The sequence below is a fragment of the Leptodactylus fuscus genome, chromosome 5 (genome assembly GCF_031893055.1).
Source record: "Leptodactylus fuscus isolate aLepFus1 chromosome 5, aLepFus1.hap2, whole genome shotgun sequence".
In the NCBI taxonomy this organism is placed as follows: Eukaryota; Metazoa; Chordata; class Amphibia; order Anura; family Leptodactylidae; genus Leptodactylus; species Leptodactylus fuscus.
In genome coordinates, this window is record NC_134269.1 from 147,482,500 (window position 1) to 147,505,091 (window position 22,592).

Consider the following 22,592-nt stretch of genomic DNA (forward strand, 5'->3'; position numbering starts at 1 on the left):
ACAATACATCCGCACAGAGGTTAGGGGAGATAGACCCAGGCATTGGTTTAATTCTGCATGACAGCACATCAGCAGCATCTTGAGAGTAATTATCAAAGTAGAGTTTTCCCACAGCTTCAAAGGCTCCTGAATTTACAACAAGTATTAACCTATATTTGAAACATGACATTCCCACAAAGGCTGAATTTCTCCCCCACCAGCACTTTATAAAATGAGTAAACTCTTGGAGCCATTTACTGTCTAAACTTGGATGAATATTTACTGGTAGAAACAACAATCTTTATTAATACAGTAGAAAAATTGTACCTTATTTAACACCTCTTTCCCTATTTTTATTCTTAGCAGATATTTATATAGTTCTTAAAAGAAGAAACCTAAAGAAATATAAGTTAAATTAAAGAAAACTACATTTCATGTTGTTTGCTGTTGAGACGTAGAGGTTAAAAAAGTGAATTATAGATTTAGCGATGAACAGCTATTTCATATCGCAAAACTAAAATTGCAACACCAAGAAGGACAAACGTTAAAGTTATGCAAATCAAGGAAGTAGCAGATGACACTAAGGTCTGCAAATTATCAAATTTGCCCCAGCTACTTTAAACCACTCCCATTGTGCTGTAGATGCTGTTACCAGAATAAAAATTTTACCTTTCTTATGTTTCAGAGCTCCGGGGATGCATAGAAAAAGCACTTTTTTTATTTAGTCAAAAGAGGATCTTGGAGCACAGGGGGGCATTTAATTCTATTATTCAGTACTGCTGCATGATTACTAAACACCCTCATCATGTATTCAGTTCATCCCGCTTGGTGGTGTAAGAATCAACTGACATGGGGAAGTTCAAAACACTGCACAAGGGGAGGGCCGAATGCACGATGGCTGTGTTTAGTGATGAATGATGCAGCAGTGCTCAGTAATAGGAGAAAACGCTCTCTGTGCTCCAAGATCCTCATTTAAATAAAGAATAAAAGTGATTTTTCTATCCATCCCTTGGGCTCTGAAACATAAAAAGGTTTTTTTTTTTTTTTTTTTTTACTCCAGTACACCTAGGCTGACATGTCAGAACAGTTCAATGTTGCATATCCAGCAAGAGGTGCATAGAGGTGAACCTTTGCATGGATGGATTGTCTAATTGGAGGAAAGGTGCATAGTGATCCATTCTGTACTGGAAGTGATATTTGACATCACATCTCAAGTCTTGGGTAGCAAACAGTGTTGATACAAAACATCAAAAGACATGACTTTGGGGTACAAGCAGACAGGCAGCTACAGGTGTTCCATTGACCTCATGGCACCCCTTTTAAAGGCTATCATGATTCACAAGATGGCAGTGGAGGCTAGAATGAAGGGTTATCCTCTTCAGCGACAAGTCCCTCTTTTGTCCCAGACACAGCGATAATCAGAGATTGGTTAGCGGATCACATGGGCAATGACTTCACAAGGGGACATCACCATTTCTACTCTCGGGAATATGATGTGGGTTGGCATAATGTATGTGTAACATCTCATCCTATTCGGGTCACTGCACTACCCTCTGCTCATGTGCTGCCGCGCAGGAGGCGGGTGCAGTTTGGGTCTTGGCTTAAAGTTTTTGGTCGCACTGTGTGAACTCTGCTCTAGTTCTGTGATTGCACCACACCCTTCTTCTGCCCTTGTTGCCTCTGTCCATTAAGTGGTTAATTTTGTCTTGCCAGTGATTGACAGCCTGCCATCCTGTCAACTCCATGGGTGGGTTCTTCCTCCCTATATAGCCTTGGCTCCCATTCACACCAGTGCTTGCTATTGCCGCGTGCATACTTGCTCTTTACTGTCCCTGTTTGCTTACACTATTATCCTTGACCTTTGGCTTTCTTCACTGACTATTCTTTTGGACTTCGATTTGGCACTGCATCGCTCTACTGTTACTGACCCTTAGCTAGCTGACCTTCCGTTGTTATTGTTCGTCTTGTCTGCGTTTTGTGTTTCACATATTCAGGGAGGGACTGTTTTTGTGGTTGTCGCCTATTACCTAGGATAGGGTCTGGCAATAGGAAGGGAAATTTGGGGGCTTCAGCTAGGGCTCACTGTCTCTTGTGCCCCGTCCCAGTGTTTAAACAGTTACTGGGAATTGCTGTCCTAGCAATTCCCTTACAGTATGGTAGAAAGTTCCTTCATTTCAGGAACACTAACAATTCAATGTTACATGGATTTAATCATGGATTTGTGATCTTATCTCCCATTGAGCACATGTTGAATATCATCTGGGTGATGTTCATTGGTACATCACCCACTTTCCGGAAAAAGTTGCCATAAGTTGCAAATAGCCAAAAATGTGCTAAAATCTACAACTCTTATACATTTTACGCCACAAGCGAACATAAAATGTATGATAAAGTCTCCCCATTGTTTTTATCAGAACCAATACTAATCTTGCAGAACAAATTTACTGCCATAAGAATTTATCCTGCGGCCATTGTGCAGTCAGAATATGACAAACTACACACGGATCTTTGGAAGTCAATGGGCCATATATATTTCCAGTTTTTCATGCAAACTCTCAGTCTTTGCACAAAGAAATGCTAGCACATATTTGATTTTCCATATCAGAAAAGAAGATTCAGTGTAGAGTCCTGGATTTCCTCAGACTGCACACTGATGCTTCTCCACCGCTATGGATCCCCGAGGCACCATGTAGGATTAAAAGAACGACTGTCTGAAATGAAGTTTAGGGTCCATTGACACCTTAAGGCTTTGACATGGGTTTCTTTGCGGATATGTCTCAAATCACATAACAATCAGCAACCATAGCATGTGTATTGTACATAAAAAAAACTGCGACACATCAAATTGTATATCAAATGAGTCTTAGATTTCTGTTTGGAGTTTTGTAGTAAAAATGTATGGACATATGCTTAGGATCAGCTGACACATGATCGCATAAGAGAAGAGAATTTGTGGTTTTGGCTTTTGTGATTTAAAGACATTAACCCACCAACCAAGCTTAACAATACTTAAGGTATTAACATAAAACTTACTTCTAAGGAGAGTGGTGCATGAAAAGCATGTCAAGACTAAATACTTCACCTTCTATCTTCATGTACTTACTACTCACCATGTGACCATTGTCCTATCCGGTCCCAGGAGTACATTGTGAGTACTGGTACCGTAGACATGTCCCATTCAAAGCTAGAGCATCTCTGTCCCCAGGCTATCTGTAACAGTCAAAAATAAGATGGTTTTACTGCACAGCAAGGGGGGAACACTTTATCCTTTCAACCTATCATGGGTATATGTAGCCCACTATCAAGTACAGAGAAGTGTTATAATCGTAGGTAAAAGTAAATTTCACTTTAGGCTATTGTCACAAATTACGAAAATGCAGTGGATGGAAGAAAATGTAATCTCATTCACCTTGCTAGGACTGTGAAACATTGCATTTCTGTGGTCTTAAACAACTGGGGTATAGGGATCAGTATAAGGCAAAGGTCCCATGTAGTGAAACGCAGCAAAAAAATAAACACTGTTGGAAAAAAAATCAGTGGAAACGCATTACGTTTTTTTCCGCAGCATTATTCATTGCATTTCTGCAGAGTTTTCCACTGCAGACTTTCTTCTCTTATTATACCTATATGGAATACGGACAGCGTTCCCACAAGTATCATTGACATGCCATGATTTTCAAAAATGCAGGTAATTTTGAGATCATGTCTTTTCAGTTGCATATTTTTGCATTTTTGTGAGGATGGGATTAGCCAGACTCACATCCACTTTGCATGTACTGTAAAATGCAGGGTTTTTCGCAACGTGGAGCTTCAGCCCAAAACAAGAAAAAAGTCTGAAAAATCGAGAACACAATTAGGATCCTCTGCTGCGCTATGAACTTGTGTGAACCATTGCTGGTGGCAGAAACCACCAGCCAGTTTGATAATGACGGACCAGTTGTTATTTGTGATAGAGTGACAGGCTGGCTGGTTAAGTCTGGAACAGCTGCTGATGTGAGTAAATTCCGGTGTGGTCTGACACCATTTTTTTTTTTTTACAGTTATTCATATTATGTTGTTATTTATTTTGAAAGATGGGAACATCTGGAAATCTTGACTTATGTCCATACCTCCCATATGGCCCAAAATAGAAGGAAATATGATTTCCTGAGTGCCACTTATAATGTATCATTCTTATTTATACATATGCCTGTATACAAGTGTGTGAATCTGTACATCTTAGACTGTTACTTACCGCTATATCTATATCATTGTTTTCAATATTACTATACTACTGATCATGTGAATTAGTAATATGTTATCTAAAGTATTTTAAGGTGTGTACTTTATCATGTAAAGCGCTCCTATTATATACTGAAATACACATTCAAATACTCATTTCAATGGGAATACATGTTATTGTTAGTATTGTGTGTATTACTCTGCTAATTTTACAAATGTTTTATAAAAAAGAAAAAAAACAGATGATAAAATGTAAACTATGAATAGATTGGAATAAGAGGTCAGGAGGTTACAGTGTTGAACCCCTATGACTGGCTTGGATTTGAAGCAATGCACCCTCTTTAATGGTTATTTGGGCAGCGCTCGCACTATGCATACAACGTGAATATAATATGTACCCTTCTAATACTTTTCCTTTTGTCTGTTTCTGACTAGGTCTGAAAAAAAATTTGACTCCAACTCAGGTATGATTGATCAATAAAGTGTGTTTGCAACAAATACATATGAATTTACTGGAGTACTTCACATTATTATTATTATTATTATTATTATTATTATTATTATTATTAATAATAATAATAATTTATATAGCACCATTAATTCCATGGTGCAGGGTTTCCCATTGGATTGTTGTTGTGGGGAGACTACAGAGTTTATTCACTGTGGAGTGACTTCAGAACCACAGTTAGGATATGTTCACATGGAATTTTTTGCGGGCAGATTTTGACGTGGAATCTGCCTGCAAAACCGCCTTCCATTCTAGCAGTTTTTCCCACTAGCAATTTTTTCCAGCTAGCTGTAAAAAGAAGCAACATGCCCTCTCTTCACGCGGATTCCATGGCTGAATCAGCTGTGGCGTCTGCGGATCGAAACACCCTCCTGCTTAGGCCTATTCATTTGGGCCTAATCAGGAGCGGGATGTCGCGACGGGGTGTCGATGCACTGCATCGGCATCTCGTCCCAGCTAGCCGCGCAAAAAAGTCATATGGCGGGAAAGGTCTCCACCATGTGAGCTAACCCTAAGATATGAAAATTTGAGTTACATATGGATTTCATGAATTTTTCCATGGATGTCCACAATTTTGTAGCAACGCTTTCATGCCAACCAACATGCGTCAGTTTTCCAAAGACCAACAGTAGAAAGTACGTTACTTCTAAACATAATAATGGCTTAAGTCTGATTGAAACACTTATTGACTACGATATAGACTTGGTCAGTTTGGTCATTTTAGCATTTTTATGTCATACTGTGCGTAATAAAATGTATTTCTGACTTTAAATGAAATGTTCCATTTTTTGGTTTCCTGACTCAGTTGTTTCTCATATTAGACTCATCTTTTTGTACAGAGAAATATATAAATATGAATATATACACATGTGTTCTACACATGTAGCTATATATGATGTATGTTTTTTTTATAGGACTGTCTCTTATTCTTTGCCAATTTCTTGAAATAAGGACAATTGTTTTATATGTTCACTGACATGTTGCACATATTGCAAGTACTTTGAGATACTTTGGTTCAAGTGCTAAATTCTTACTTCTAAAGCCTTTGTGTTTACATTACATAATCCTTATATATGAATGTATTTTATCAAAATATGAAAGAACTGAAAGCAGGAAGGATTAAAAGGATAGACTAGCCATAATTGTTAGTAGAAAGTGATAGGGACCCACAAGGTGTTTGGTTATTTTTGCACAGGCTAGTGTTTTGTTTATGATGCTTTGCAGCCTTTATGTATGTATTGCTGTTAGAAGTTATATTATGAGTGATGTATACTTGACCTCTCCAGTGTAAGGCAGGGTTAGGCTTGGGCTATCCAAAGTCTCTTTCTTCAAAGCCACTTTTTATAGCCATTCATTGTAATTTATGTGAAAAATTTGAAAAGTTGTGGAAAAGTTGCTGCAAGTCACATGACAGTTGCTTATGGACTGTTGCAGACAATGTTTTGACCAAATAATTGGAATACATTGTGCTGGGAAAACTGAAAATATGAGATTTGTAGAAAGAAAAAAAACAGACAACAGCCCATTGGAAACTGTGAAATGTTGGATGTTTTATGGCCGTGACGGAAAAATTAAACATGTACAGCCAAGTTTTCCCCAATAGAATACCGATGACTGTTTGGTATTTAGGCTGCAGGCATCCTTTTTTTGGCTTGTAACCAGGGAACCTTATGTTATGGTCAGCAGGGTTTATTTAAAAAAAAAAAAACTAAACCCTACGGAGCCCTCTGGGCTACTGACTGCTAACACCTAAGTGTGAATACTGTCTGACAGTTGAAGTCACTGCCGGCTAAATTAAATCAGCAGGTTTGCTCTGTTACCAGTCACAGAGTCCTGTGCAGTCAGAGCAGCCGCACAAATAAACTAACTGGCTAGCCAGCACTCCTGGACTAGCCAGAGACCAACAAACCCTGTGTGCTTCTAGTTCTACCCAACCCCCCAAAGCAACTACAGCCAGCAACCTGTCAGTGTGAATACTGACTGACACAGCAAAGGCCTAATGAGCTTTCACACAACTCACCCACACAAGGCAGCATGCTGCCCAACTACCAATGGCATTGCTGTCTCTGGGGAATTTACTAACTAGGGCCACTAAATATTTTACAGGCTGGAACCCAAGCACCGCACACACATCAATTCAAGTTATCAGATTTGGTTTGCGATTTGGTTTGATCTTAGAGCGCCGGGCGTCCAGACCAGCCCCCTTATATAGGCAAGGGGCGATCACCAGCAAATAGCCCAGCTGCCCAAACCGAGCGTCCATTGGTCGACACACCAGTCCATCAAAGACTTGACCACACCCGGCTGTTGCAAGGCAGGTTAACCCCTGCAACTCTGGACTGTACAGAAGAACAGGCAGCGACGCCCATCTCATGGCCGCAGCTTCTGCACAATCCTAACACCTTATTAACCAAAACGTGCTATCCAAAGTGGGCAGCCCCTTTAAAGGGGTTGTCTGAATTTAAAAAAAAAATGGGATAAAGGCAAGCTATAGAGCAAAATAACTAAAGAACCATTGCTAACTTTGGTTATTAGACTGTCTGTCTTAGGGTCCATTCACACGGAGGAAAATGGTGAGGAATTTGGTATGGGATTTTCCACGCTGAAAAAAAAAAGCTTCCCATTGATTTCAATGAGTTCTGCTAGCTTTTTTTCCACTAGCTAGCAGTGTTCAATCAATGGGAAGCTTTTTTTTCAGTGGGGAAAACTCCACACCAAATTCCTCACCATTTTCCTCCATGTGAATGGACCCTGTTCTAGGAGACCAATGAGTGAATGTTAGTTTGGAAGGAGAAAGGAATAAAAATAAAGCTCTCTGTTGTTCCTATGTAAATTGTACCAACCTGGTCCGATTTTAGATTCCGCCTCCTCACAGACGAGCCTCCGGAAGGACCAGCATTGATTGGCCGAATGCTGTACACTGGCCAATCAACGCTGGTAAATTCATTCCTATGAGAAAAAGTCAGCTCTCTCGTAACATCATGCTGCCAGCTCTCCTGACTAGCAAGGATAAGCCTGTGGGAAATCAACGCTGGTTTTGCAGCAGGCTCGTCCTTGCTAGTTGGGAGAGCTGGCAGCTTGATGTTACGAGGGAGCTGACTTTTTATCAGCGCAACTGCAAGTGCTGTGCAGTTAAAGCGCACAAACCCCATAGACTATAATGGGGTCCATGCTCTTTAACTGCACTTCGCTCCTCCTAAACACTCTCCTCCTGCTATTCGTGGACTTGGTGACTCTCCTTTAGTCGAATAGTGGTTTCCCCTGAAACAAGCCTTTTTTCCCTTAGACTATAATGGGATTCGATACTCGATCGAGTAGTCGAGTATTGAGGCTCTACTCGAAACGAATATCAAATCTCGAATATTTTAATGTTCGCTCATCTCTATTAATGTTATTTCTACTCATAGTATTTTTCTTTCATAAAAATGACCATGTGGCTAATATGAAATTGCAGTTTATTTTTAAGATTTACTATAGAACATATATAATTCTTTATGTGCAGTGTGAAATAAAAGTGTGTCTAAATTGGTAACCAAAAGTGCTGCAATTTGGTGCAATTTATTATTTAGATGTCATAAACTATGTTTATCAATTATTGCTGCTGCTGACACATTTTGGGTCCCAAACTTCCCCATTCAATAGGCTCCAGCAATATTGCTGATACATCATGTGACTGCTGAACAGGCTCCAGTGATGTTGTATCGACAGGTCATATGATTGCTCAATAGTCTCCAGTGATGTTGTTTTGATACATCATGTGACTGCTGAACAGGCTCCAGCCAGGGGTGTAACTTGAGGGGGTGCAGTCGCATTGGGACCCAGGAGCCTTAGGGGGCTCATAAGCTCTGGCATCAGTATTGAGATTGCAACTTCCATCTGGTCGATAAGCCAAGGAGACCCACAGATTACCCTAACCATACTAAGGTTTATTAAACTCCTTAGCCCCAGAACCATCACTATCAAGAATTCACTGTAGGGATGAGGTAGGGGGCCCTGGACAAAAGATTGTACACAAGACTTTAGTTACGCCTCTGGCTCCAGCGATGTTGTATTGATACATCAAGTGACTGGTGAAATGTGTCAGTCTTGATAAACTGTGCCGTGTAGTGATGTTGTCTATTTTATTAAGAGACACATATCTCCTAATGAATTAGACACATCTCTATCTATCTCTGTGTGCCCAAAAGTCAAATCTACGCTGTCCAGTAGCTACAATTTATTCCAGTTTGTAGCATAACTGCTAATGAATTTGTCAGCCGGAGGAGGCCACTCCCTCTCTCACTAAGCCCTATCTTGGCCACTTTTTGGAAAGTGGTAAGGGTGGTGTAAAAAAGTTAAAATTATTTTTTTTTATTCCTGAAAATTGGCATTTGGGAATGATAAATCCCCCCCTATATGTTTTATATCACTAAGACAAGCAGAAGCAAATATAAACAGATACTAGGCTATGAAAGAATAAAATATGTAGTGGTACTTATTTAACTACCATACTCTTAACTATGTACAATAAATTTGGACTAATGAGAAATTATAGGAGAGAAGTGACATCCAAAATCCACCAGGTGCATAGCCTTCATTAGCTGGCCTGGACTGCATGCTGCTACCATGAAATCATCGGGAAAATTTAGGAGCCTGGATTTAATTAGACCTCCATGTGTATCAGCACACATTGTATAGAAATAAATCCAACTTTCTAAGCATTATAGCGTACAAAAGTTTGTTGTACATTTTTGCGAACTATGGTGTAAAATATAGTTGTTTAGGTTGCTCTGGCTTTAACATTGACCAATTGTAATAGTAGGGGCAAGGTGAGATAGCTGCATGCTTATTCATGTGTAAAAGGGTGTCGATGAATAGACTAGACACCTCAAGTTACAGATTCATAAGTTGTGCTCTATATTAGACTATAATTTTAATGTACCAAACAAGCCCTCTAACCTCTTGTGTCCCCCTATCCCCTCATAGATTGTAAGCTCTTGTGAGCAGGGCCTTCACTCATCTTTGTATGATATGTTAATTATTTTGTCACATTGTAATGTCTCATATTGTCCATTCGTGAGTCCTCTGATTTGTAAAGTGCTGCAGAATATGTTGCGTTATAGAAATAAAATTATTGTTATATAATGCCATACATTCTCCAAGTAATACCACCATATAGAGTCAAATAATACTATACAAACCACTATGCAGTGCCTGTTCACATACTTCTCAGTAGACTTATTTTGCGCTCCGGCGCCATTTTTGTTAGAGTTCTAAGTACCCCTTAGAACTATGCGAGCGAACTTCTTTATTCCGGAAGAAAAGAAGATCAAGGTGTGGAAGAGCGAGGACAGGAGTGCGTCGCTGGAAGAAGAAAGAAGAAGAAGGCGTGCCAGCAAGATAACGTCCGACAGTGCACGATCGCCCACCGTGCACGGATAAGTATCATTTGAATAATTGTTTTTAGGGTATTATTTTAAAATGGGGGGGGGGTGTTAAAATAAGATTAGCAGTGCCGGAATAGACTTTTTAAAGGCTATTCAGGCATATGTGGGTCTCATACAGCATAATTTTGCTGATAGAGCCCCTTTAAGACCAATCTTCAGTGTAAAGAAGACTAAAGACTCCTGAAAGTAATGATATGCTCCCCCACAGAGCTCAACATTGACTCTGTCTGGAATTACAAGGGAGAAGGATTTGAACAAGCCTACAGCCACGGAAGATCTATAACTAGTTCTACAAGATGTTTGGAACAACCTTCCAGACAAATTCCTAGATAAAGGGTGGTCACTCCAAATATTGATTTGATTCATATTTCTCATGTATACATTCACTTTGCAGCACACCTGCCTAAAGCTTTTGCACAGTAGTGTATATACCTTGCACATGAAATTACCAACTATTCTAACTATTGGAATCATCTCTTTAGGCATTTTCCATGAGAGAACAAAGTAATTTTTCTATATAATGACTATTTTCTCATGGAAAGCTCCTAAACAGATGATTCCAATAGTTAGAATAGTTGGTAATTTCATGGGCAAGGTAAATGTCCTGGCCTAGGGCACATTCCTGCAGCAGCTGCAATTGTTCACAACATTCATGACAGCAGAAGTATATCTCACATTCTCATGTCCTTGTAACATAAACATTGACTTTTTTAAATGGATTCCCAAATTCAACTTAAAACGGGATACAGGTACACTGTGGATTAGAAAGGCAAAAGATAATGACAGGAAATCTATTCAACTCAACTAACTACTAGACTTCACATACTCTCCATCTCATCCACCATTATTGTCCTTAAGTGTCTTTATTATTGAAAGGAAAGACAGTGTTATATTGTAACAGAATCGATTGGAAGTTCTGTGCAGAAAGGTTACAACAGTATAAACTATTGTCCGTGTCTATCTCGCTACAGTTAACATAAATAATTTGTGCCCCCCCCCCCCCCCCCAATGATGACAAGCCTTTCTTCCAGGCTGGTGGTCTACTGGCATTGAATTATTTTGTTAGCCATTTTCTCTTAATATTTGCAATTCTGCAGCAGTGATCTCTAGTGAAGGTGAAATGGCTTTAAGTGAGTTGAAGGATATTTTAGCACATTTCTACACCTTTCATATAGAATATGTAGAATCAAGGCAAAACTCTGTTAATACGGTTCAGGAAAAGTAGGTCATGCACTTACTTGTAAGAACATTACAACCATCAACAGACTGAACAGGGAATAAATTGTTTCTGTAGGCAATGGTTTTGTTGTTGGCTATTGTGACATTTTCAGAATATAATTTTAGTGAAATTAGACACAATAAGCCATTCCTACTAAAGGGGCACTAAAACCCGAAAACTAAGAAAAAAACCCTGACATGATGTATGATATAGTTCATCTTTTGGTATGTCTGCAGGATTAATGGCTAAACTGCAGCTCTGAGCAGTTTGGAAAAAATCTTGTAGTCATTCAATGTGTAGACATTACTGTAGCGGTATTATCGGCTGAAGAACGAATGTAAGCATGAGCAAGACTTCCCAGGCTGTGGTGTTGTGTGGAGAGGCGCATATCTAACCCTCTGGCATGTGGTACTGTGTGCAGAGGCACATATCTAATCCTTCCCCGTGTGGTATTGTGTGCAGTGGTGTGTATCTAATCCTACGGTGTGTGTTATTGTGTGAAGACGCATGTATCTAATCCTCTGGCGTGTAGAACTGTGTGTAGAAGCACGTATCTAATCCTTCGGCATGTGGTACTGTGTTCAGACGTGTGTATCTAATCCTATGGGGTGTACAACTGTGTGCAGATGCACGTATTTAAGCCTCTGTAGTGTGGAACTGTGTGTAGACGCACGTATCTAATATTACGGCATGTGGTACTGTGTGCAGATGTGCTTATCTTATGCTCTGGTGTGTGGAACTGTGTGTAGAAGCGCGTATTTAATCCTCTGGTGTTTGGGACTGTGTGCAGACGCGTGTATCTAATCCTCTGGCGTGTGATACTGTGCTGATCTGTGTATCTAATCCTCTGATGCGTGTATCTCAGTTTGGATATCAGTGTTGTATTGTGCATGTGGGGTGACCGTGTGTATTGCAGTTGGAATATGAGTGAAAGTCTTGCAGGTTTGTATTGACTAAGGGGGGGGGGCATTGTGTTTGGAATGCTGTATCTCAGCAACGGTACGTCCGAGCGAGTTGAAGTCTCGTCTTAAACGTTCCCGGATACCTGAAGTATCTCTGTATCAAATTTGGTGAAGATCAGTATAGTCGTTTGGTTTGCAATAGAGAACAGACGGAGAGACAGACAGACAGAAATTCATTTTATAATATAGAGAGATTAGTAAACAGAAAAAAAATAGTATTAGAATTTGTATCTTCACAACCCACTTAGCATACTATCATATTTTACAGATGTGACATCGCTGCTTTGCATGTGGAAGTGATGACGACATCACGACTTAAGTACTGGAACTTGAAGTGGAGTTAGTATTAGTCATTGTTATGTCTGTCCAGATCTGTATTTATAGCAACCACTCATGCACATAAGGGCAGTTTATTTACATCCATGGCTCGCTGTTTTAGAAGCGGGCCTGTTGTCATAAAACAGTGTTAAATATTTATTTACATTGGTGATGTGAAACATCCTGGTTAATTCTTACATTCGAGTCGCCTTGCATAACCTTTCCAGCAGATGCTGTCTGCACAAGGCCCCCTTACTTTCCTTTTTGCATCCTATTATGAAATCTGACCTAAGTTACCAGATGTTTTAAAAAAAAGTTTAAAGACGTTGTTTAAAATAGCGAGTGTTTATGCAAAGCAGGGCGAGATACTTTACTACACATACGATATGTAAACAGACTCCTGTGCCGATGTCTTTTCTTATTGTTCATTTCTATTATGGTCTTTCATTGTATAGAATAAACATGCTACAATGAATGAAGAGGATAATATGATGTTATCTTATGATAATCTTATGTTCTTCCACATCGGCCATGTGTGTATTATTGAAATACAAGGAGTTAAGTTCAAAAAAATGGAGGCTAATATTCTTCTAATTGTAAATGGAGCCATAATGCACTATGTGCCTATGGTCACTTTCCTCGCACATCCATACAGTTGTGGTGGCGGACCTTGGCTGCGTTTGTCTTTTGAGTGTTACTGGGGATTTTCAAACTATGAGTCATAGAATTCCTCTATTCCCTCAAGGATTTGCTTCACTGGAGTTCCTTGTCTTTGTAGTTTTAGCTGGCTTCTTGAACCAGTTACTGTGCTGTGCAAATGGATGTTTTTGTATGACTGTGTGTAAAATACCTGGGGAGAAAGGTCACGGATTGACTCCTGTTTTTCAAGGAAATTGATCTCTTTCATTTTAGCTAGCGTAATTTCATTCAGAAACTTTCTTAAACATTTTAACCTTTTCATTCCATATTCACAAGCCGCTGCCTATTTGGATTTCAGACTCCTGAGTGCTTCCTATTGGATTTGTTTGCGACTAATCCTATGAATTACTTCTATGGGTTACCATTAGCTTTTAGTTTACAGGCTTGCACCCATCAGGTTTTCATCAGTCCATTGAAGTAAGGAAAGCAGTCTAGAATTTCACATATATTGTACCATTTGGTAATTCAAAAGGAATACCACTAGATATCCTTTTACCATATTAGCGTTTAAAATGAGGTGAAATACAGGTTAAAACAGAAAAATGGGAAACATCAATGCAGTGTTCTTTCATAACAATCAATGTTGTTGGTGGTAGTTTTAGATATTTTAGCATTGCCTGTTTTTTTTTTTGTTTTTTTCTGAGTGCTCTCCCTGGTAGATTAAATATGGTTGTTAGGCTAAGGCTCCAAGTTTCAGAAAAGCAGCTTTTTGTTGCAGATTTTGCTGTGTTTTTTTGAGCCAAAGCTAGGAGTGGATTGAGCAAAAGGAAAAGTATAAGAGCTTTTTTTATATTCCCCATTTCTCTTTGTTATGGCTGAAAAAAATGCAATAAAACCTGTATAAAACAAACAAACAAAAACTGCTTTTCTGCAATGTGGAGCCTTAGGGCTCGTTCACACGGCGGAAAAGATTTCTGCTATGTGGTTTTTTGGTGTGGCTAGCAGTGCATTGGCATTCTGTAGTGGCATCTCGCTCCTCATTAGGCCTGAATGAATGGGCCTAAACAGGAGCATGTCTCGAATTGCGGATGCCGCAGCTGACTCAGCCACGGAATCCGCGGCAAAATAGGTCACTACTAGCTAACGGGAAAAAAAATGAGTGGCACCCATTGAAGTGAATGGGAGCCTTTTTTGCAGGTGGATTTTGAGGCCTCCTTATGGGTTTCCATTATCATAATGTATGAGTGCAAAGGAGAGACTTTGTATACAGTAATTGTAATATACTGGCTCACCTTTAAAACATAGTATCTACTCTACACCAGAAATTAATGCTAATATTATAGAATATATAAGGCCACATTCACACGGTCAGTATTTTTGCATCAGTAATTATATGCTGAAACATGGTAGTGGTCTAAATCTTTGTTTCTAAATGTGTCCCACTCCTGCTTCTGACTTTGATTTATATATATTGGTGTAAAAGACTGGCCCAAATATTGTCATGTGTAAGCCGCATTATTGTGAAAACTACATTTTAATGAGAACATTCTTCAGCAGATTTTATATTTATAGATCAACTTGGGTTTAAAGAATAAAATAAATTGCTAGACGCATAAATTTTGACCAACCATTGCTTCAGATAATATATTCTATTTCTATGAACTGAACTGAAGGTTATCATGTCTGGAGCGGATTTTAGATACTTATTATATAAAATGAACAGAAGTGTGTAGCTAACAGCTGATGAAGAGAGGCATTGACTTGCCATCCATGTACGTACAGGCAGTTTTATGTCTTGGAATGCAGAACATATGTTATCATTGCATAATCTATAGGTTGTTTACAAGAAACTGAAATGTAAGACTCATGGGAAAGAAACAGAAACTGTTGTATTCATAGGACGTTACAGTAAAACATTTATTAAAAAGGAATGAGATCTTGGTTCAGGGACATGGATTATTCTATATAAAGACTTCTATGCTATGTATGTCACAAATTTTTTTTCCCAAGACAAAGGTTTTGTCAGGGAAGGAGTTTTGTATTCTGTCACTGGGAATACAAGTGGCCAGAGTCATAACATGAAGTATCAACTCACACTTCCTAGACCTAGAAAGGAAGGGATCATTCATTCAGAGGGAGCAGGGTGGGGGTGGGCAGACGCCCATGAGACACATGTTCTACAGTGTGCAAGTCTTAAAGTTGAATAATTCTGGAATCATGCAGCTATCTGTGAAACCCTTATATCCCTAAGCTCCACATACCTGTCACAAACTTACTGACAGGTTCTCTTTAAAAATAATAAATTAGATCTGCCGGTAGTCACCACTAGTGGGAGCTCATAAACCTCAGAATTATGCATATACCTGAACTGAGTAATGTTTGTGTGACTCGGAATACATAAGGATCTCCATAGTGTAGATGGAAGGCAGATGGATTTTTCTTAGCTTTTGTGGTTTCATATCACAAATGTAATAGAAACTCTACCTTAGGTATACATCTGGTAACATGGTATTTATTTAACTCATTCTTTACCTCATCTCATCCCATAGTATTCTTCTGATCAAAATCAACATGTTTTTGAGAAAACTTACATTGTTGTATTCCTTATGATCCTGGCTGCTCAAGCTATTATACCACTTGGCTGTTGTTACTAATTTTTTTCTATTCTTTTATAGTTGGGTGAATATCCCTGTCCTAACATGGGATGTGGGCATGGCTATTAGGGGCCAATTCACTCAACACATTCAATCACCTGACATTCTGCAAATTAAATGTAAATTACACCCCAACACCCCAAATTCACGCTGCTGCCACCACTGACTTGAGAGGCTCAGCGGAAAACTCACATACACATGAGTCTCTCTAATAGTCAGATGCAAACACATTTCAGAAAGGTAATGGGTTCATAGAGCAAATACAAAGTAACTTTAAATGTAACAATGTAATACTCAAAGGGTTTAGTGTTATAAAAAGAAAAGACAAGCAAAGAGTCTTAAAACAAAATAAAAGGAGAAACAAAAAAAAGAATCTGATACTCTGAGTCCTTTTTGTTCCATGGAGCTTGGAGGATCTCCTCTTATGGAATTAGACACACCCAGCTTCCTTACTGCGTGTTTAAGGAATTTGCAGTCTTTTGTGGCTTGTGCTTAGCCACACCCCCTGCCAGAGTGCCCCTCTTCTCCACCTTCCTCTAGCTTGGAAAGATGGGAAATGAGCTATCCCATCTTCATCCAGAAGAGCTGGGTACCTGTCAGACCTTTAATTTCTAGATGAAATTCCTGATACAACCCCCCAATAAACCGGGTTTTAAACTTGACATCTGACCCTACAGAGGCAGCAAGGTGCATTTTCACTTCTGACCCTTCCCCCTTTGAATACACAGATAGCACTGAGGTAGTCTGATAACACATGCATGAACAATCTTCACTGAGGATATATTTTTGAACAATATGTTTCAGTAATAACAGTGGTGTAACTGAAGTTTTGTGGGCCCCGCTGCAATCTTTTGTCTGGGGGCCCCTACCTCATCCCTACAGCAAACTCTTGATAGTGATGGTTAAGGGTGCTAAGGAGTTTAATCAACCTTTGTTTGGTTAGGGTAATCTGTGGGTCCACTAAGGCTTTTGGGCCCCAGTGCGACTGCAATCTCTGCATCACCTCAAGTTGCGCCCCTGAGTAATAATACATACACACATAGGTTCCTTTCCTCACCTGTAATATCCAGATGAGCAAGTAGTGAGATATTCGAGATTTATCAAATCCCATTATAGTTTATGGGAAAAAATGCTCGTTTCAGGGGAAACCACTATTCGACTAAAGGAGAGTCACCAAGTCCACGAGTAGCAGGAGGAGAGTGTTTAGGAGGAGCGCTGTGCAGTTAAAGTGCACGGACCCCATTATAGTCTATGGGATTTGTGCACTTTAACTGCACAGCGCTTGCAGTTGTGCTGATATTCTGTTTGGGGGGGGATCCTCCTACGGACTCCTTCCGGACGGGAGGCAAGAGCTAATGTGACCAAGCCCTTACTCATCCTGCAGAACCAGCATTGATTGGCCGAATGCTACACACTGTGTAGCATTGGGCAAATCAACACTGGTTCTGCAGCAGGCTCGTCCTTGCTAGTTGGGAGAGCTGGCAGCTTGCATTTATGCGGGAGCTGACTTTTTCTCATAGGAATGCATTGACCAGCGTTGATTGGCCGAATGCTGCCTGCTGCAGAACCGGCGTTGATTTGCCGAATTCTATTCACTATACAGCAGTCGGCAAATCAACGCTGGTTTTGAATCGAATCTTTACTGTGAATAGCGAGTGGTACTTGATCGAGTACAAGTATTTAGAATACCATAGTATTCGTTCGAATACCTACTCGATCGACTACTACTCGCTCATCTCTAGTCTCTACTTGATTTTGTTCCACTGCAGATATAGCAGTGATATAGATAAAGATGTACAGAGTGTCCAGAATATTTTTTTTCTTATTATTTTATGCCAGGGGAGGTGAAAAATTGAACTACATACAAAAACCCATACTCCCCTGTTCACAAAATCATGTTGTTTTTAAAGAGCTCCTTAATTTCAGATATACATGTGATAGACCTATATTGGTATCCCCTCCGGTCACTTAGAACGAAAAAAGTGTTACGAGTAGAGTTAGGCAGGTGAATTGCAGGGAAAAAGTGGCTTAAGTGATCAGATTTACTTAAGTTCACTAACACTACATATTTTAAGAATGATAAAATTATATATATATATATATATATATATATATATATATATATATATACACTCACCGGCCACTTTATTAGGTACACCTGTCCAACTGCTCGTTAACACTTAATTTCTAATCAGCCAATCACATGGCGGCAACTCAGTGCATTTAGGCATGTAGACATGGTCAAGACAATCTCCTGCAGTTCAAACCGAGCATCAGTATGGGGAAGAAAGGTGATTTGAGTGCCTTTGAACGTGGCATGGTTGTTGGTGCCAGAAGGGCTGGTCTGAGTATTTCAGAAACTGCTGATCTACTGGGATTTTCACGCACAACCATCTCTAGGGTTTACAGAGAATGGTCCGAAAAAGAAAAAACATCCAGTGAGCGGCAGTTCTGTGGGCGGAAATGCGTTGTTGATGCCAGAGGTCAGAGGAGAATGGCCAGACTGGTTCGAGCTGATAGAAAGGCAACAGTGACTCAAATAGCCACCCGTTACAACCAAGGTAGCCAGAAGAGCATCTCTGAACGCACAGTACGTCGAACTTTGAGGCAGATGGGCTACAGCAGCAGAAGACCACACCGGGTGCCACTCCTTTCAGCTAAGAACAGGAAACTGAGGCTACAATTTGCACAAGCTCATCGAAATTGGACAATTGAAGATTGGAAAAACGTTGCCTGGTCTGATGAGTCTCGATTTCTGCTGCGACATTCGGATGGTAGGGTCAGAATTTGGCGTCAACAACATGAAAGCATGGATCCATCCTGCCTTGTATCAACGGTTCAGGCTGGTGGTGGTGGTGTCATGGTGTGGGGAATATTTTCTTGGCACTCTTTGGGCCCCTTGGTACCAATTGAGCATTGTTGCAACGCCAAAGCCTACCTGAGTATTGTTGCTGACCATGTCCATCCCTTTATGACCACAATGTACCCAACATCTGATGGCTACTTTCAGCAGGATAATGCGCCATGTCATAAAGCTGGAATCATCTCAGACTGGTTTCTTGAACATGACAATGAGTTCACTGTACTCCAATGGCCTCCACAGTCACCAGATCTCAATCCAATAGAGCATCTTTGGGATGTGGTGGAACGGGAGATTCGCATCATGGATGTGCAGCCGACAAATCTGCGGCAACTGTGTGATGCCATCATGTCAATATGGACCAAAATCTCTGAGGAATGCTTCCAGCACCTTGTTGAATCTATGCCACGAAGAATTGAGGCAGTTCTGAAGGCAAAAGGGGGTCCAACCCGTTACTAGCATGGTGTACCTAATAAAGTGGCTGGTGAGTGTATATATATATATATATATATATATATATATATATATATATATATATATATATATATATATATATATATATAGTATATCATCTACCTTTCGTCTGCCCTCTTTCTAACCTTCTCTTTTTTGTGGTTCTTGTAACTAAGCTATACATCCCATCTATATTGTTGTTTTGGCCTAATATTAAAACTGAAAATAATGAAAAGAGAATGTTGAATATAGATTTTGTGAATATAGAAACATTTTTTTTACTATATTGCATATTTAACTATTTTGTGTTTTATTGTTTGTGTGCAGGATGGCCTTCATTTTTTGATGTTGTCAATCCAGAAGCAATAACACTGACCGATGATTTTTCATATGGGATGCACAGAGTAGAAACAAGTTGCAGTCAGGTCAGTATGTTTTTAATATCCTCTGGCCACTAACCATTATGTTTACTTTATATTAAATAACTGTATTAAATACACATGTAAAACCATTTTTGTTCTTGCTAGTAAGTGGTGTTTGCTAAATGCTTATGCCCTAAAGGTGTAGAACATTGCTGTTCTGCAGCTCTGTGACCAGCAATGTAATTTAAAAAAAGAAACTATTTTTAGTGATAAAATAAGATATTTAGAATCTTTTTGTTCTTACAGTTATTAGATTCAGATACAAGCTGGTCTGATACTGGAACGAATCCAGCTTTTCCCAATACCACTGATAGTGGTGGGAATCAGAGTAATAATAGCGGAAAGAGTTAGCCTATTTAGTGGCTAACATTAAGTCCCAGTTCAGGAATCCATGCTGTCAGACTACTTTACTAAGGCAGTAATAATAACATTTTAAAAAAAAAAACACACACACATGAAAAAATTATAACTGAAACATGCCAACACAACCATCATTGACCATTTTATTTAAAATAAAAAAGATCCTTGGCATCTGACATCCACTGAATTACTGTGGACCCCAATCAAATCTGCAAAAAAATCCAAAAATAAAAAAACATATTAAGAACTTACAGTTATATTTGCCTCTCCTGAGTCCCACAATGCTGCCTCTGTTTCAGGCAGTTAACCAGCCAATGACAGCTCATTGACTAGTTTACTGTACATCAGCTAGCAGGGGTACTATAATTTGATAAATTAATTTTAATGAACTCTAGAAATCCTATGTATTTGGCTTATGTGGCACATCTCGGGGGTTCCATGTGTTATGGTCAGCAGGTTACCTTAAAAAAATAAACAAATACTAACCTGCGGAGCCCAACTGGGCTCTGAGCCGCAGAGTTACCCGGGTGTGAACTAAGGCTAGCAGTTAGTGTCACTGCCGGACTACACCACCATCTGGGTAAACCCTGTTAAGAGCACAGAGACAGCCTCTGCAGCTCAGAGCAGCCGCTAAAGAAATAGGAAGTCTAGTCACAACTCCTGAGCTAGACTGTGACCAACTTAAAGTGTGTGCTACCAATTCCAACTAGACACACACAAGGCAGCTTGCTGCCATGCACACACGCATATATTTTGCAAATGAGGCTAGAGCACCAGGCGTCCAAACCTGCCTCCTTAAATGGAGGGAAGGCGGGACTGAACAGCAAGCTCAGGTGCCCATGCCAGGTGCTCATAGGCTAGCACCACTATCAGTCAGGCAACTGAACATGCCTATTGGCTGCAAGGGGATTCACCCCAGTCATGCTGGACTGAGCAGTAACAGCGCAACAGGCTGCGACCCTGATCCCTTGGCCGCACCTGCTGCACAGTCCTAACACCGTGCACCAGAGCCTAAGTATTTGATCATAATTAACCCTGTGTAGTGCAAGCAAATCTTCTCCCTTCTGCTACAGAGATTAAAGTGTTAATTGTGGTTATAACTCCTATTCAAAAAGCCTGTGCCTGTAGGTAAAGGGAGAGAGAATGAATCGCACTGCAGGCAATTGATATAATGTGTCTGCAAACAAGTTGGTGATAGCTAAATCTGTAGGATAGGTTAAGCAGGGAGCATATAGCAGTCATTTCTTCATGTAATTTTTAAACTTTTGTGATTATTACTATATTTATCATATTCACGGGAAGCATACATTTTTATTGGTAGAGAATAAAGTACAAGAAAATACACATTTTCAATTACAATACTACATGACTTTCAGAAAATTAGGGTTGCCATATATAAAAACATGCAGTTACTGTATTCATTTTATTTTATACATATCAATAGATATTCATTTTTTTTAATCAAGAATTAATTTTTACCATTTTCTCAATTTAGTGTGGTGCTCATCTTGGTCACATCTTTGATGATGGTCCACGTCCAACTGGTAAAAGATACTGTATAAATTCTGCATCATTGAATTTCATACCGGATGAGTCAGGCGGGGCTGAAGGAAGTAGTGCCGTAGACCCACCTGGAAAGACAGAACTGTAAAAAAACGAATCAAGTGTACTTATCAAAATATAATGTTTAATAGTCATTCTCTGGACTGTGCATCTTCTGAAATGTTTTCCAGAATAAAATACTCACTGACACCATACAATTACTTATTTTCTCTACAGTATATCTTATGCTCTTCCAAAGAATGTGTCATATAACATTTATTTATTTTCCAGACTTGCAATAATATATATATACAAAACTTAGTAAAGTTAGTCAATTCAATAAAAAACCTTTATGAATTACCAATCCATAAAGGGCCATAAAGTATAACAACAAAGCTGTTCATATCCAGGTCTCCTTAAAAAAACATGTGCATTATTTATATGCTGTATATAATTCTCTTTCTTTATATGATGTTAATGCACAGTACATACAACTTTACAGTATGTGATGGATACTATATAGTGTGTACTATAAAGGTACATTTAAAAGACAATGGAAGACCAAAGAAAAGGTGGAAGGAAGCAAGGAAAGGAAAACCAAAATGTTGGCAAGATTTATTTTTGTAAACTAAGAAATAAATATTAATCATGAAAACTTCAAGATTAAAGAGTTCTCAATAGACTTTGCAGGGTGTCAATAAAGTCTTCAGCTAAGGCTGAAGTTCACATCCGCGCCAGAGTCTCCATTGATAAGTCCACTACAGAAACTGTCAGAAATTTGCAGTGAGAAAGTCCTGCATGGAGGATTTTTCTCTTTGCTGGTTTCAGTATAAAAACGGCAGAACCCATTGTAGTGTGGGGTCCACAGGTGTCTGTGGATAACCACTGTTATAGTGGTTGGGTTCTCCGTCAATCAGGTCCCCTGGTGGATCCAAATAATGGAGACCCGGGCACAGGCGTATACCTAGCTGTACAGGTTTTAAAGTATTATCATACTACTTGGGTTTACAAGACTATATTTATCAAGTG

The 22,592-nt window shown here is 39.4% G+C and overlaps 1 protein-coding gene across 1 annotated transcript in view; it reads left to right on the plus strand.

Moving 5' to 3' along the window:
* Nucleotides 1–21,781, plus strand: part of MSRB3 (methionine sulfoxide reductase B3) — an 82,723-nt gene extending 60,942 nt beyond the window's left edge. The window contains exons 5-7 of the mRNA XM_075274449.1: nt 4,636–4,664; nt 19,567–19,664; nt 21,517–21,781. Coding sequence (XP_075130550.1) covers nt 4,636–4,664; nt 19,567–19,664; nt 21,517–21,672 — 283 coding nt within the window. The 3' untranslated portion in view covers nt 21,673–21,781. The remainder of the gene's footprint in view (nt 1–4,635; nt 4,665–19,566; nt 19,665–21,516) is intronic.
* The last annotated feature ends 811 nt before the right edge of the window (nt 21,782–22,592 follow it).